This window comes from Somniosus microcephalus, chromosome 24 (assembly GCF_052327205.1).
Source record: "Somniosus microcephalus isolate GS21.2 chromosome 24, FLI_Smic_1.0, whole genome shotgun sequence".
Lineage (NCBI taxonomy): Eukaryota > Metazoa > Chordata > Chondrichthyes > Squaliformes > Somniosidae > Somniosus > Somniosus microcephalus.
In genome coordinates, this window is record NC_141010.1 from 27,514,114 (window position 1) to 27,526,412 (window position 12,299).

The window sequence follows — 12,299 nt, forward strand, 5'->3', positions numbered from 1 at the left end:
CAATGTGTGTAATCAAACAGTACAATTCCTATCTTTTAAAAATACCCAGGAGGAACGATGAGCAAATCTGTGCATTGGCCGAAAGCTCTGCAATGGCCTGTGCGCTGGCTCAGAGTTCGGGGGCACCATTGGGAGGCAGGTGTGCCAGGGCCTGCAGTTATAGTTACTGGCATAATGGCTTGGTGCAGCCTGTCCAGCGCCAGTGCCAGCTGATCTTCCGGCACGCTTTTTTTTTTACTTCTTCCTCCTCAGGCATGGAAACCTTTGAAAAAGAAACCCCTCATCTACTGAAAAATAGCTGATTTAAAAAAACAGCAGTGTGCATTTAAGAGCCTCTTCCCCCCCCCAAATGTGATAATGTTGCCAGCCTTCAGTGCCTAGTTTCAAAGGTCAGGCTTACCACTGGTTGGAATTTCTGCCCGAGTCGCAGAAAAGGGAGGGCTGCATAGCGATGTCCTCACACTTGCATGCGCTACATACTAGTAATGACGCTCTTGCACATTCTGTGCGTAGAGCTATTACCACTGGCGGGGAATGCAGAGCGGGAAATGGAATGGTAGTTATTACAAGCAGAGTCTGGAAACTTCAATAAGTGACCATTTTCCCCAGGCTGGCCTGCAAGCAGGCTGAGGTGTAACAGTTGACTGTCACTGACAGTGCCACCCACATGGTGGATTGGTGGCAGGTATCTAGCAGATGACACAGCTCTTCAAATGCTTCTTTGCTGACTCAGAGCCTGTGAAGGCTTGGTCATTGGAAGTAAGCAAGTCCCACTATTACCCCTTATATTTTTTTTTTCAATTTTATTTGTCATATATGCAGCAGACGTGTGTACTGCACAATTAAATGTTGATTTTTATGAGTCCTTCCAACATTGGAATAAATATGGCATAACAATGATAAAATACAAATAGAAATACAGTAATAATAAATAATAATAAATTATACGTTCATGAGTCTTATGGCCTGGGGGTAGAAGCTGTTTCGAAACCTGCTGGTACGAGACCGTATGCTTCGGTATCTCTTACCGGACGGGAGCAGGGCGAAGAGGTTGTGGCTGGGGTGGCTCGCGTCTTTAAAGATTCTCAGGGCCTTCCCCCGGCACCTCTCGGGGTAGATATCCTGGACAGCAGGTAGTTTAATTCCTATAGTATGTTGTGTCGCTTTCACCACCATCTGTAGAGCCTTGCGGTCTGTGGCGGTGCAGTTGCCATACCAGGTAGTGATGCAGCCAGACAGGATACTCTCGATGGTGCACCGGTAGAAGTTGGTGAGAATCTGGGGGGCCATTCCAAATAACTGCCATACAGTTATTCATTGGTGTGGCTAGGCCTTATACACTTTTGTTTTGTTACCTGTAACTCTATTACATGCCAGTTCATATGCAACTTAACTAGAGAAGTGTACATGTAAAGAATTTTATAATGGTAACAAGAAAATATGGTTTTAAAATACAGCTGAATTACAATGGGCCAGGTTTTACATTTGCTATTAGCACAGCGTGAATCGAATGTATTTACGTAAATTAATTATTGGAGTATAGCACAAGAATTGTTTTGCTATTGGTGCTTTATTCCCAATAGTTTTGTGCTCAGCAATATGGAGGAATTGCTACCCAAGCTCTTGGTGAGTCCATAACTTACAAACTATCATAGTAAAAAAATCAAAGTCCCATTCAAGATTCTTTTCCTCAGGGAACAAACATCTATCCAAGCTTAAAAAGTACAATTATTGGAGACAAACTTCCACTGTGGATCACACGGTCCTTTTACTTATATGGCCTGGGTGTGAATTCAGCCTCGTCTGTTGAGCTGAATAATTCTTCTTAATCTGCTGGCTGAAAGAACCCAGTGTAAGCTGAGTTTGAATGGTTACAGCCCAGTAACTAATGGGTCCAGGGATGGCGACCTTTTAACTAGTTTATGCACACACCAGTAATTAAATGTAAAAGTATCGCACTGTTGCAAAAAAAAAAATTATTTTTATGACATTGATAGAATTATTTTTACAATGAAAAAAAAAAGAGAATCCAATCAGGCCCAGTATATCCACATGGACAAGCATGCAAGTGCAGAAGGTCGAAACTTACTGCTCTCCTGAAAGCGGGCAACAAAGCCAGTCAGGGGGATCTGTGGAATAAACTGCAATAAAGGGGAAAGGATAGGTGCTGGGGAGCAGACTAAGGAAGTGGTAGAGATACATAGAAGCCTTTGTAAGTCATTACCGCAAATGGATCAGACTAAATTGCACAAAGCGGAATTCTGAAGTTCACATAGATGAAGGAATCTTACTTGAGATCGGAGAGGAGAGTGACACACCATTTACAAGCGGTTGCAGTAAAGTGGGAGAGCTTGCAGAGTGCCTGCACCTGAGGCTTGCAGGAGATGCTGCACTATGGCTGTGCCGAGAGCTCTGCCACATAAAATGGTATTGCCAGCCTGAAGCAGAGCTAGCTGCATTAAAGATTAAGAAGGACAGTAAATAAATCCATCAGCATGCACTATCCATACACAGACTAACAATGTTTACAGCTGGCTTCATACTGCTCTAAAATTGTCCCATTCAGTATATTGTTCTCTTAACAATCCAACAGATTGTTCATTTACTGGTTTCGTCCCATCCATCTCGATATCCATGTTTTCATTCTGGTTTTGTATGGGTTGGACAGAGGTGCCTCAGGGTTGGTACTCCAATGTGCTGTGTCATAAAGTTGCAGGGCAGTAGTCGTACCCCTCAATGCTCCTACTTGGTGAGTTCCACAGACACTTGGTTACTCTATTGGCTACATATAGTGACACTTCTATTCCCGGCCAGAATGGAGATGATTGGGTAATGCCCCCATCACTCACGCTTGGACACCACACTGTTGTAGGTGATTGATTTTATGCACATAATTTGTGTATAACTATCCTCCACTCACTGCATTTTGCTGGAGAAATCACCTTGGTTTTAGCGGGTGGCATTGCTGTAGTTTCAGGCATGAGTTCTGTTTGCTGTATTTCATAGAGACTCTTTTTAAATAGATTCTGTGGACTGTTTGCTGTAGTGCACTGTTTAAATAGACTGTTTGCTGAGTAAATAGACTTTATTTGCTGTAAAATAAACTGTTTGCTCTGAGTCCTGCCATAAATCATGGCCCCGCCTCCAACTCATTGGCTGACACAGTGGTGTCAGTAGACAATCTGTACTTTATTGTGGGATGCAGCAGGTGATGGTCGATGTTTCTCTACAGAGAGGGAGAGAAGACCAGGGGGTTGATCATGTACCACCAGCAGCTGGTCACAGAGGCTCAGGAGCTGGCTTCTTGCCTATTGCCTTTCCTCTTCTGCAGATAGTGGTGGCGGCGTGAAGAAATCAGAGAAAAGTACAAACCAACTTACCCTTAAAAGGAATGGCTTCCCCTAAACCACATTCCGAAGAAATGTGAATGATCACTTTAGTGAGCCAAGGTGAAAAATGTTACTCAACTGGTTTAGTCTACAGAGGCCATGGGGTAGATTTTCAACTTGCCGCCTGGAGGTTAACCTGCCGTTGTGGATCAGCACCCATTGTAAAAACCGCTTGATTGCGCATGGCATCATTGGAAATTAATATCGGGGGGGTTTCTATAATGGGCGGCCGAACCGCAACGTCAGTTTTTTTAATATATTCGTTAATGGCGGCAAGTTGAAAATCTAGCGTATATCACAGATACAGAGAAACGCACAGACACCACAGGGGGAATTCAATTGCATGTATCGTTTGATTTTCTTTTATGCAAAGCAACATTTCCTTTTGTTTCAAAAAATATCTTGCTGAGCTTTCAAAATTCTAATTGAACTGCCAGAAGTTTCCAACCACCTTTTGACCAGAAGAGTAAGAACTGGGAGCTGCTTGGAAATTGTTTCCAACTGAAATTTTAAAAACGCACGTCACATTCATTTAAATGACTTTTGAGTACAAAAGTAAACCAGCTGGCATCTCACCTGATGAAGGAGAGTCAGACATTAACAGGGGAGGTGGAGGAGGGAGACAGACCTCATTGGAAAGCTGTGGAGGAGGAGCAGGAGGAGGAGGCAGTTCCACTGGAGGCGGGGGTGGTGAGTCTGGGAGGCCAGTTCCATCTTCAAAGTGTGCACACAATAAATATGGTTAATCTCGCTGAGCGATGACTGGATCAGTTAATTCTCATGTTAGTTAACAACAGAAACATTTTCCATTAAGACTTTATATACTTAAGTCACATTCTACTATATCTAGACTGACATTATGCCAAGAGATACCCAGTATTCAAATACAAAGCATGTTAGTCTGAAAATCCTGTCTGTGCTATTTTGGCAGAGGCATTAAGGGTCATTTTAACTTTTGCCAATAGTGTAAAACGGGTGATATCAGATTGGTTGCCCGTTATACACCTCTTCCAATTTTCCTCTCCATTGCCCGTTTTACACTATCGCCTAAAGTTAAAATTACCCCCTGTACCTCATTTATCTTAATCAGATTAAAACCTAAATTTAGCAGACGCAGGAGTTTCAGACAAGCACATAAAGCATTTGTATGATAATATCCCACACTTTAATTTCAGGGCACAAGACTTCTAATTGTACAATCCACATGGGGCCTTTGCTCGACTGTGTTTGTTGTTACAGCACATTTTCCACAAAAAACATGCTAAATTAAAATAAAGGTGATAATTCCAGAAGACATTCCAACAGATTTTCATCACACAGGATGGGTTTCACCAACTCCCAGGCATATTAAGCAAAATACTTTGAAAGAGCAGAGTTACACTCCAGAAAATGACCTTATCCACATCAGCCCAGTTTGAAGCTTTTTTTAAAAATGCTTGTTATGTTCATTAATAACTAGACATTCTTATTATGAACAGCTAGCTTCTAGCTAGTCATTTATTCAGTACACGTTCTCTAGGTACAGCATCTGTAGAGATTCAGCATGTGTACTTCTGTGTGCAGGCAGCCATCTTGACTACTGCCTTGTGGGTAGCCTAGTGCATTGTGGGTAGTGTAGTCTTAAACACATACAACTAAATATACAGCTCTACGGCTCCATCTAGTGTACCACTCTAGAATGACATGTTATTGATAATTACATCCCCCTTTCTTTGAGGTTAAACAAAATCAATATCAATCAACTTTCAAGAAACACGATAAAGATGATGTCAGTAACACTTTTGTTAGTGCTCTATAAACATAAACATTTTCACAACAGTCAATACATTTTCAATATAGTTTTTCTTTGCACTCAAAGATTAAGTCTATCAGGCTTTTTTACTTCACGTGTGGATCTTCTCAACACAGGTAAGTCTGATGTGTTTTCATGAGATTGTTCTGGTGGTGAATGACAAGATTCAGTTGCGGCATTGTCATCAATCTGCTCTTGGATAGTTTCTTGTGTTTTCAGGAGGGAACGGCGGTTCCTCCTGAGAATCTGTCCTTCCTCAGTTCTAACAGTGTATGACCTTGGTCGTACTTCCTCAAGAACTGTAGCTTTCCTGTTCCATGTATCTGGATCCTCAATCCTGACAACATCATCCCTTGTCAATGATTTTAGAGTTTTGGATGACTTGTCATAGTATGATTTCTGTTTCAGCTTTAACAGTTGAAGTCTCTGTCTCAGTTCCTTACTTTGCTTTTCTTTTGCACAGCAGGGTAGCGTGGTACGCAACTTGCAACCCATTAGTAGTTCAGCAGGTGAAGAACCAGAGTCTAAAGGTGAGGCTCGGTAGCTCAGCAGGGTGAGATAAGGATCAGACTTGCTTTCTGTCGCTTTCTTCAGTAGCTGCTTGAGAACTTGAACACCTTTCTCTGCCTTACCATTTGACTGAGCATACAAAGGACTGGATGTGATGTGCTGAAAGTCATAATGTGCTGCAAACTGTTGCCACTCCTTACAGTTGAAGCACGGACCATTGTCGCTAACGGCAATCCTGGGAATTCCATGTCTGGCGAAGATGGATTTCACATGCATTATGACACTGCTTGCTGTGGTGCTTGAGAGCAGCGCCGTCTCAGGATACTTAGAATAGTAGTCAATCACTATTAGATATTCTTTACCATTCAAATGAAAGAGGCCCATACCAACCTTTTGCCAAGGTGCTGTTGGTATGTCAGCTACTATCATTGGTTCCTTTGTTTGTTTCTTTTGGTGTTTCTGACATATCTCACATTTGCCTATCATGTTCTCAATGTCCTTATTTATGCCAGGCCAATAAACAGTGTCTCTTGCTCTCCTTTTGCATTTTTCAATTCCGAGGTGTCCCTCGTGAATCCTTTTGAGCATGTCTTGACGTAGAGCCTGTGGAATGACTATTCTGTTCTGTTTTAGTAATAGTCCACTTGCGACACTCAATTCTGACCTTATGTGATAGTACTTTGGACAGGAACCTTTTGGCCAATCATGATGAATGTTTTCTATTACTGTTTGTAACACTGTATCTTTTACTGTTTCTTCTGCTATTTGCTTTGATTTTGTGTCTGACACGGGCAACGCAGCAGTGACCATACTCACATGAACATCCACGTCTTCTTCAGTAGAGCTCACATGACTCATTGTGGCTGCTCGGGATAGTGCATCTGCTAACGCTTTGGCCCCGATTTTAGGGCAGCTGTCGGGCGGCTTTTCATGCGGCCGTGGTCCGAAAATCGCATAAAAAGCGGGTCGGGACCCCCCTGCCTGAATCCCCGCCCCGTCCGACTTTCGGACTGCCGTTTCCCCGCGCCCCGCTTCAGTCCCGCCCGCCGCTGGCGGGACTGCTCGTCGGAGCACTAATCAGCAATGATCACCTTGTTAAGTGCGATTTTCCAGCGCCGTTGCGACTTTGGGGCTTTCCCCACATGAAACACGCCTGCGGGGAACTCCGCCGATGAGAGCTGGCGTGAAACCAGCTGGCTTGCTGAGGGCTGAAGACATTTAAATAGGCAGCCTTTGCAGGCTGCAGGACCTTGTTGACCAAGGCTTGGGGGAACTTTTTGAAGCCTTAGGAGAAGCTGCAGAAAGTTGGAGCCTCACACACTTCTCCAGTGTGAGCTCCTGGGAAGCCCCTTTCACCACTGTAACTCAGGACCTCCTCAACCAACGCATCTGCCAGAAGCATGGGAGGCCTTTGCTTCCTTCCCTTCCTGGCATTGGAGGATCTCCAACAGCAGAGGAGACTGGAGCAACTCCAGCAACAGCAACACCAGCCGCACCAGCAGGAGCGGCAGGTTGCGGCTCAGCCACCTGGGGCAGCACAGGCCAGAAGGGGCCAGCACATGGAAGGTCGTCGGCGCAGGAGATACCCCCCAAACAGGGTCTACAGACACAGGGTCAGCTACCTCAACATGACTGAGCAACAGTGCCAGAGGCGGCTCCGACTTTCGCGAGAGGTTGTGACTGACATCTGCGCAATGCTGCAGCAAGACCTGGAGCCCAGAGCAACAGGTCCACACTACTTGCCAGTGGCCATCAAAGTCACCACCGCATTCAACTTTTATGCCTCAGGCTCCTTCCAGGGATCAGCAGCAGACATCAGCGGCATCTCACAGGCGGCTGCACACACATGCATCACGCAGGTCACCGATGCCCTCTTTGCCCTCGCGCACAATCACATCCATTTCACCCGGGATCACGCAAGTGTGAGGGCGCGAGCGCGTGGATTCGCAGAGCTGGCAGACTTTCCAAGGGTGCAGGGCGTCATTGACTGCACACATGTGGCCCTTAGGGCACCCCACCGCAATCCAGGAGTTTTTGTCAACCGCAAGGGCTTCCACTCCCTTAACGTTCAGCTGGTGTGTGACCACAAGAAGGTGATTTTGCACATTTGTGCCAAGTACCCTGGCAGCTGCCATGACTCCTTTATACTGCGCGAATCTACTGTGCCTCCGCTATTCAGTCCGCCAAACGAACTTCAAGGATGGCTCCTTGGAGACAAGGGCTATGCCCTGCGCACTTGGGTAATGACGCCATTGAGGAGACCAGTCAGCGAAGCTGAGGAGCGCTACAACTCCAGCCACATGACCACCAGGTGCATAATCGAGCAAACCATCGGTTTGCTGAAGATGCGCTTCAGATGCCTCGATAGATCAGGTGGAGCCCTACAGTACTCATCAGCCAGGGTCTCCAAAATCATTGTGGTATGCTGTGTGCTTCACAACATGGCACAGCGTCGTGGCTTGCAGATTCCGCAGGACCAAGAGGCTCCTCACAGAGCCGCCTTGGATGAGGATGATGCTGAGGATGATCCTGAGGAGGAGGAGGAGGAGGAGGTCGGAAACGAGCATCCTGCAGAGGCCTGCCAACCAGCGGCACCAGTGCGCGAGAACATTGCTGGGCGGAATGCAAGGAACGCACTCATCCTGGCCAGATTTGCGTAGTCTGATACATCAAACACTGCAGCCTCACTGCTTCTGAACTGACCATGGACATTGGCCCATGCCTGCACTTACCAACAACTTTGACCAGTTTGCAGTCATCTGCAATTTATCCTAAGGCCTCTATGTGACATCCACATTCGCCAAATGACAGACGCCATAACTGCAGCAGCTGGCAACATAAAGTTTATGTACAGGAAAATTATGCCATTAAAACTACTTACAATACTGGATGGTGTAATAGTTATGTGAATGTGAGCATTGAGAGAGACGGAATGGGTAAGGGTGCATGGATGTGACTGTGAAGTGGGATGTGGAAGAAGAGATTGCTGAAGCTGAGTGCTGTTGGGGAAAGGCAATGGGGATGAGGTTGAGGGTGATGGAAACTTCATACTTGCTTTCCCTGTGCGGTGAAGGTCATGGAAGCGCTTCCTGCACTGCAGCTAGGTGCGACGGGTGACATCCAGAGAGTTTACTCCTGCTGCCCCCTCCATCCAGGCAGCTGTGGACTCTTTGGGAGGCCTCTTCCTCCCTGAGCGAGGGTAGAGGACCTCCCTGTGGGCCCTTACCCCATCCACCAAGGTCTGCAATGACGTCTCGTTTAATTTGCCCGCAACTCGGCCTCTGCCGCTGGCAGCAGCTGGTGCAGGCTCCTCTGCCATTGTGCAAGAGTGGTTGAGAAGCCTGCAGAGGTGGAGAAGCTTGCTGGACACTTTGAAAGCACCACGAATGATGACATCATAGTGTGGGGATTTCTGACTCGATTTAGACAATTAGCAAGGCTTCCCACATGCTGGGAATTAATTGGCCAATTGAGGGAAAATTGCGTGGGGCTGGCTGACACTTTTTTATGTGTGTCAGAAACCCCACATTCGGGGAAATCTGACCATTTCCCACACAAGCCGAAAATCGGGCCCTATGTATTTGCCTGGTGTGTAGATCAGTTCAAAGTCATATCTTTGCAGCTTCATCATGAGTCATTGAATCCTTGGAGACATCTCATTCAGGTTCTTTTTTATGATGGCAACCAGTGGGCTGTGGGCTGTCTCAACTGTGAAGGTGGGAAGTCCATATATGTAGCCATGAAACTTTTCTAGTCCAACTACCAAGCCTAGACATTCCTTTTCAATCTGGGCGTATCGACACTCAGAATCAGTCATAGACCTGGAGGCATAGGCAACAGGCTTCCAATCTTCACCCTCTGCTTGTAGCAAGACCGCGCCTAGGCCATCTTTTGATGCATCCGTTGACACTTTGATTCTCTTTGTTGGGTCAAAGAAAGTGAGTACAGGTATGGTTGTCAGCACTGTTTTAAGATTCATCCACTCTTGTTCATGTCTGTCTGTCCATGCGAACTCATTTCTTTTATGTCGCAGGTCTCGCAGACAGGCTGTCTTGGCTGACAAGTTAGGAATGAACTTTCCAATGAAGTTTATCATCCCCATGATGCGTAGCACTCTTTTTTTATCAGTGGGTCGGGGCATGTTGAGTATGGCGTTTACTTTTTCCATATCTGGCTCTATTCCTTTACCAGATAGATTATCTCCTAGGAAAGTGACTCCCTGGATGCCAAACTGACACTTGGCTTTGTTGAGCTTCAGTCCATTCCGGCGTATGCTCTATAGCACTTTAGTCAGTCTCTCATTGTGTTCTTCCAGTGTGGAGCCCCAGATGATGATGTCATCAACATAGACCCGAACTCCTTCCAGACCTTCAATTATGTGTTCCATCGCTCTATGAAAGATTTCAGATGCAGATATTATCCGGAAAGGCATTCTGAGGAAACAATACCTGCCAAATGGTGTGTTGAAGGTACAGTATTTGATGCTCTCTTCATCCAGTTTTAGTTGCCAAAATCCTTGTGAGGCATCGAGCTTTGTAAAGTATCTGGCACCTGACATTTCACTGGTGATTTCTTCTCGCTTGGGAATCTGGTAGTGTTCACGTTTTATGTTTGCATTTAAGTCCTTTGGATCCATGCATATTCTTAGATCATTGTTCTTTTTCTTTACACATACCATGGAGTTGACCCAGTCTGTTGGCTCTTCGACTTTCCTGATGACTCCTAGTGTGGTCATTCTGTCCAGTTCATTCTTGAGCCCGTCACGCAGGGGTGCTGGAACTCTTCGTGGAGCATGTACCACTGGCTGAGCATCCTCCTTTAGCTGGATCTTGTAAGTGAATGGTAGAACTCCAAATCCTTTGAACACATCCTGGAAATTACTCACTACAGAATCCACTGAGTCATCTGGTCTGCTTATGGCACAGTTTATACGGTAGACTCTCTTGACCAGTTCTAAGTCCTCACAAGCTTTGTCACCCAGTAGTGAATCAAGTCCTTCAGCCACAACAGAAAACATGAGATGATGCACTTTGTCTTTGACTGTCACTTTAAGTCTGCATACACCTAAGCTATTTATTTTCTGTCCATTATAGTCCTTCAGTAGTACTGACTTTTTCTGTATTTTGGGCTTTTCTTTCATATTTTTAATGTCACTCATACTGATTAAGTTTGCTTTTGCCCCAGTGTCTAGTTTCAATGTAACTAATGCTCCATTTACCTGCAGTGGGATCATCCATTTGTCCTCTTTTACTAAATTAACTTTATGTTCAGCATTGTTTATTCCTGAGGGCTGCACATTTTCTGTATCCTTTTTTATATTGTCACATGACACCATTCCTACAAAAAATGTCTCACTTAAATCAGTGTCCTCAATCATATTGACTTGTTGCCCTTTCTTTGTTTTTACTTTTGAAAAGCATTGTTTGGCAAAGTGATTCTTTCCATTACATTTTGTGCATGTTTTTCCAAACACTGGGCATTGTTTTAACTGGTGTTTGTAACCACAGCGTTTACAATTAAAAATGTCATCCTCCGATTGCTTTTCATTTCTGTTCTGCCCACGTTTCTTTCCTTTGTAGGACACAGCACCGACAGCAGCACTGACTACAATCGCATCATTAATGATTTCACTGAAAGTCTTCGCATGCTTTTGAGCTAGCTCGCTGGCTTGGCATATTTTCACAGCATTTTCCAATGTTAGTTCAGTTTCTCTCAACAGACATTCCCTGACCTTTTTATCATGAATACCAAACACAATTTGGTCACGAATCATGGATGCTTTCAGCTCAGAGAAATTACATGTCTGTGCTTTCAGTTTCAGATCAGTCACAAAGCTATCAAAAGTCTCATTTTGCTGCTGTGTCCTTGAACAGAACACATACCTCTCATAGGTTTCATTCTTTTTGGGAGAACAATGTGTATCAAATTTCTTTAGCACATCGTCTAATTTGTTTCTGTTCTCCTCTGGATTAAATACAAATGTATTAAATACCTCTATCACCTGTGGGCCTGCAACCGTGAGCAGCAACGCTATTTTCCTTGCATCTGGCTTCGTACCGAACCCAATGGCAGCAATGTAGAGTTCGAATTGTTGTTTGAAAGTCCGCCAATTGTAGTCGACATTTCCCGTGAGTTTCAAAAACTCCAGTGGCCTTAAATTCTCCATGTCGCTTTTCACAATTTTCAGCAGATCTTCACCAATCCTGGTACCATGTTATGTTCATTAATAACTAGACATTCTTATGATGAACAGCTAGCTTCTAGCTAGTCATTTATTCAGTACACGTTCTCTAGGTACAGCATCTGTAGAGATTCAGCATGTGTACTTCTGTGTGCAGGCAGCCATCTTGACTACTGCCTTGTGGGTAGCCTAGTGCATCATGGGTAGTGTAGTCTTAAACACATACAACTAAATATACAGCTCTACAGCTCTACGGCTCCATCTAGTGTACCACTCTAGAATGACATGTTATTGATCATTACAATGCTGTTTGTCAAGCTTGTTCATTTTTCATTGATCTCAACCCCACCGTTCCTGTATTCTCATCATATCCCTCAATCCTTTTTTTTCTCTTCAGAAATACATTCAGTTATCTCCTGGACCCATT

At 44.7% G+C, this 12,299-nt stretch overlaps 1 protein-coding gene across 3 annotated transcripts in view; it reads right to left on the minus strand.

Annotated features, from left to right (window-relative positions):
* The window catches only part of LOC147101146 (abl interactor 1-like), a 65,157-nt gene that overhangs the window by 11,668 nt on the left and 41,190 nt on the right, over positions 1–12,299 (minus strand). For 2 of the 3 annotated variants that reach the window (XM_085966362.1, XM_085966363.1), the window contains exon 7: positions 3,966–4,103. In XM_085966362.1, coding sequence (XP_085822488.1) covers positions 3,966–4,103 — 138 coding nt within the window. Of the gene's footprint in view, positions 1–1,028; positions 2,454–3,965; positions 4,104–12,299 lie in introns of all 3 variants that reach the window. The other variant, XR_015073452.1, reaches the window with a different exon arrangement.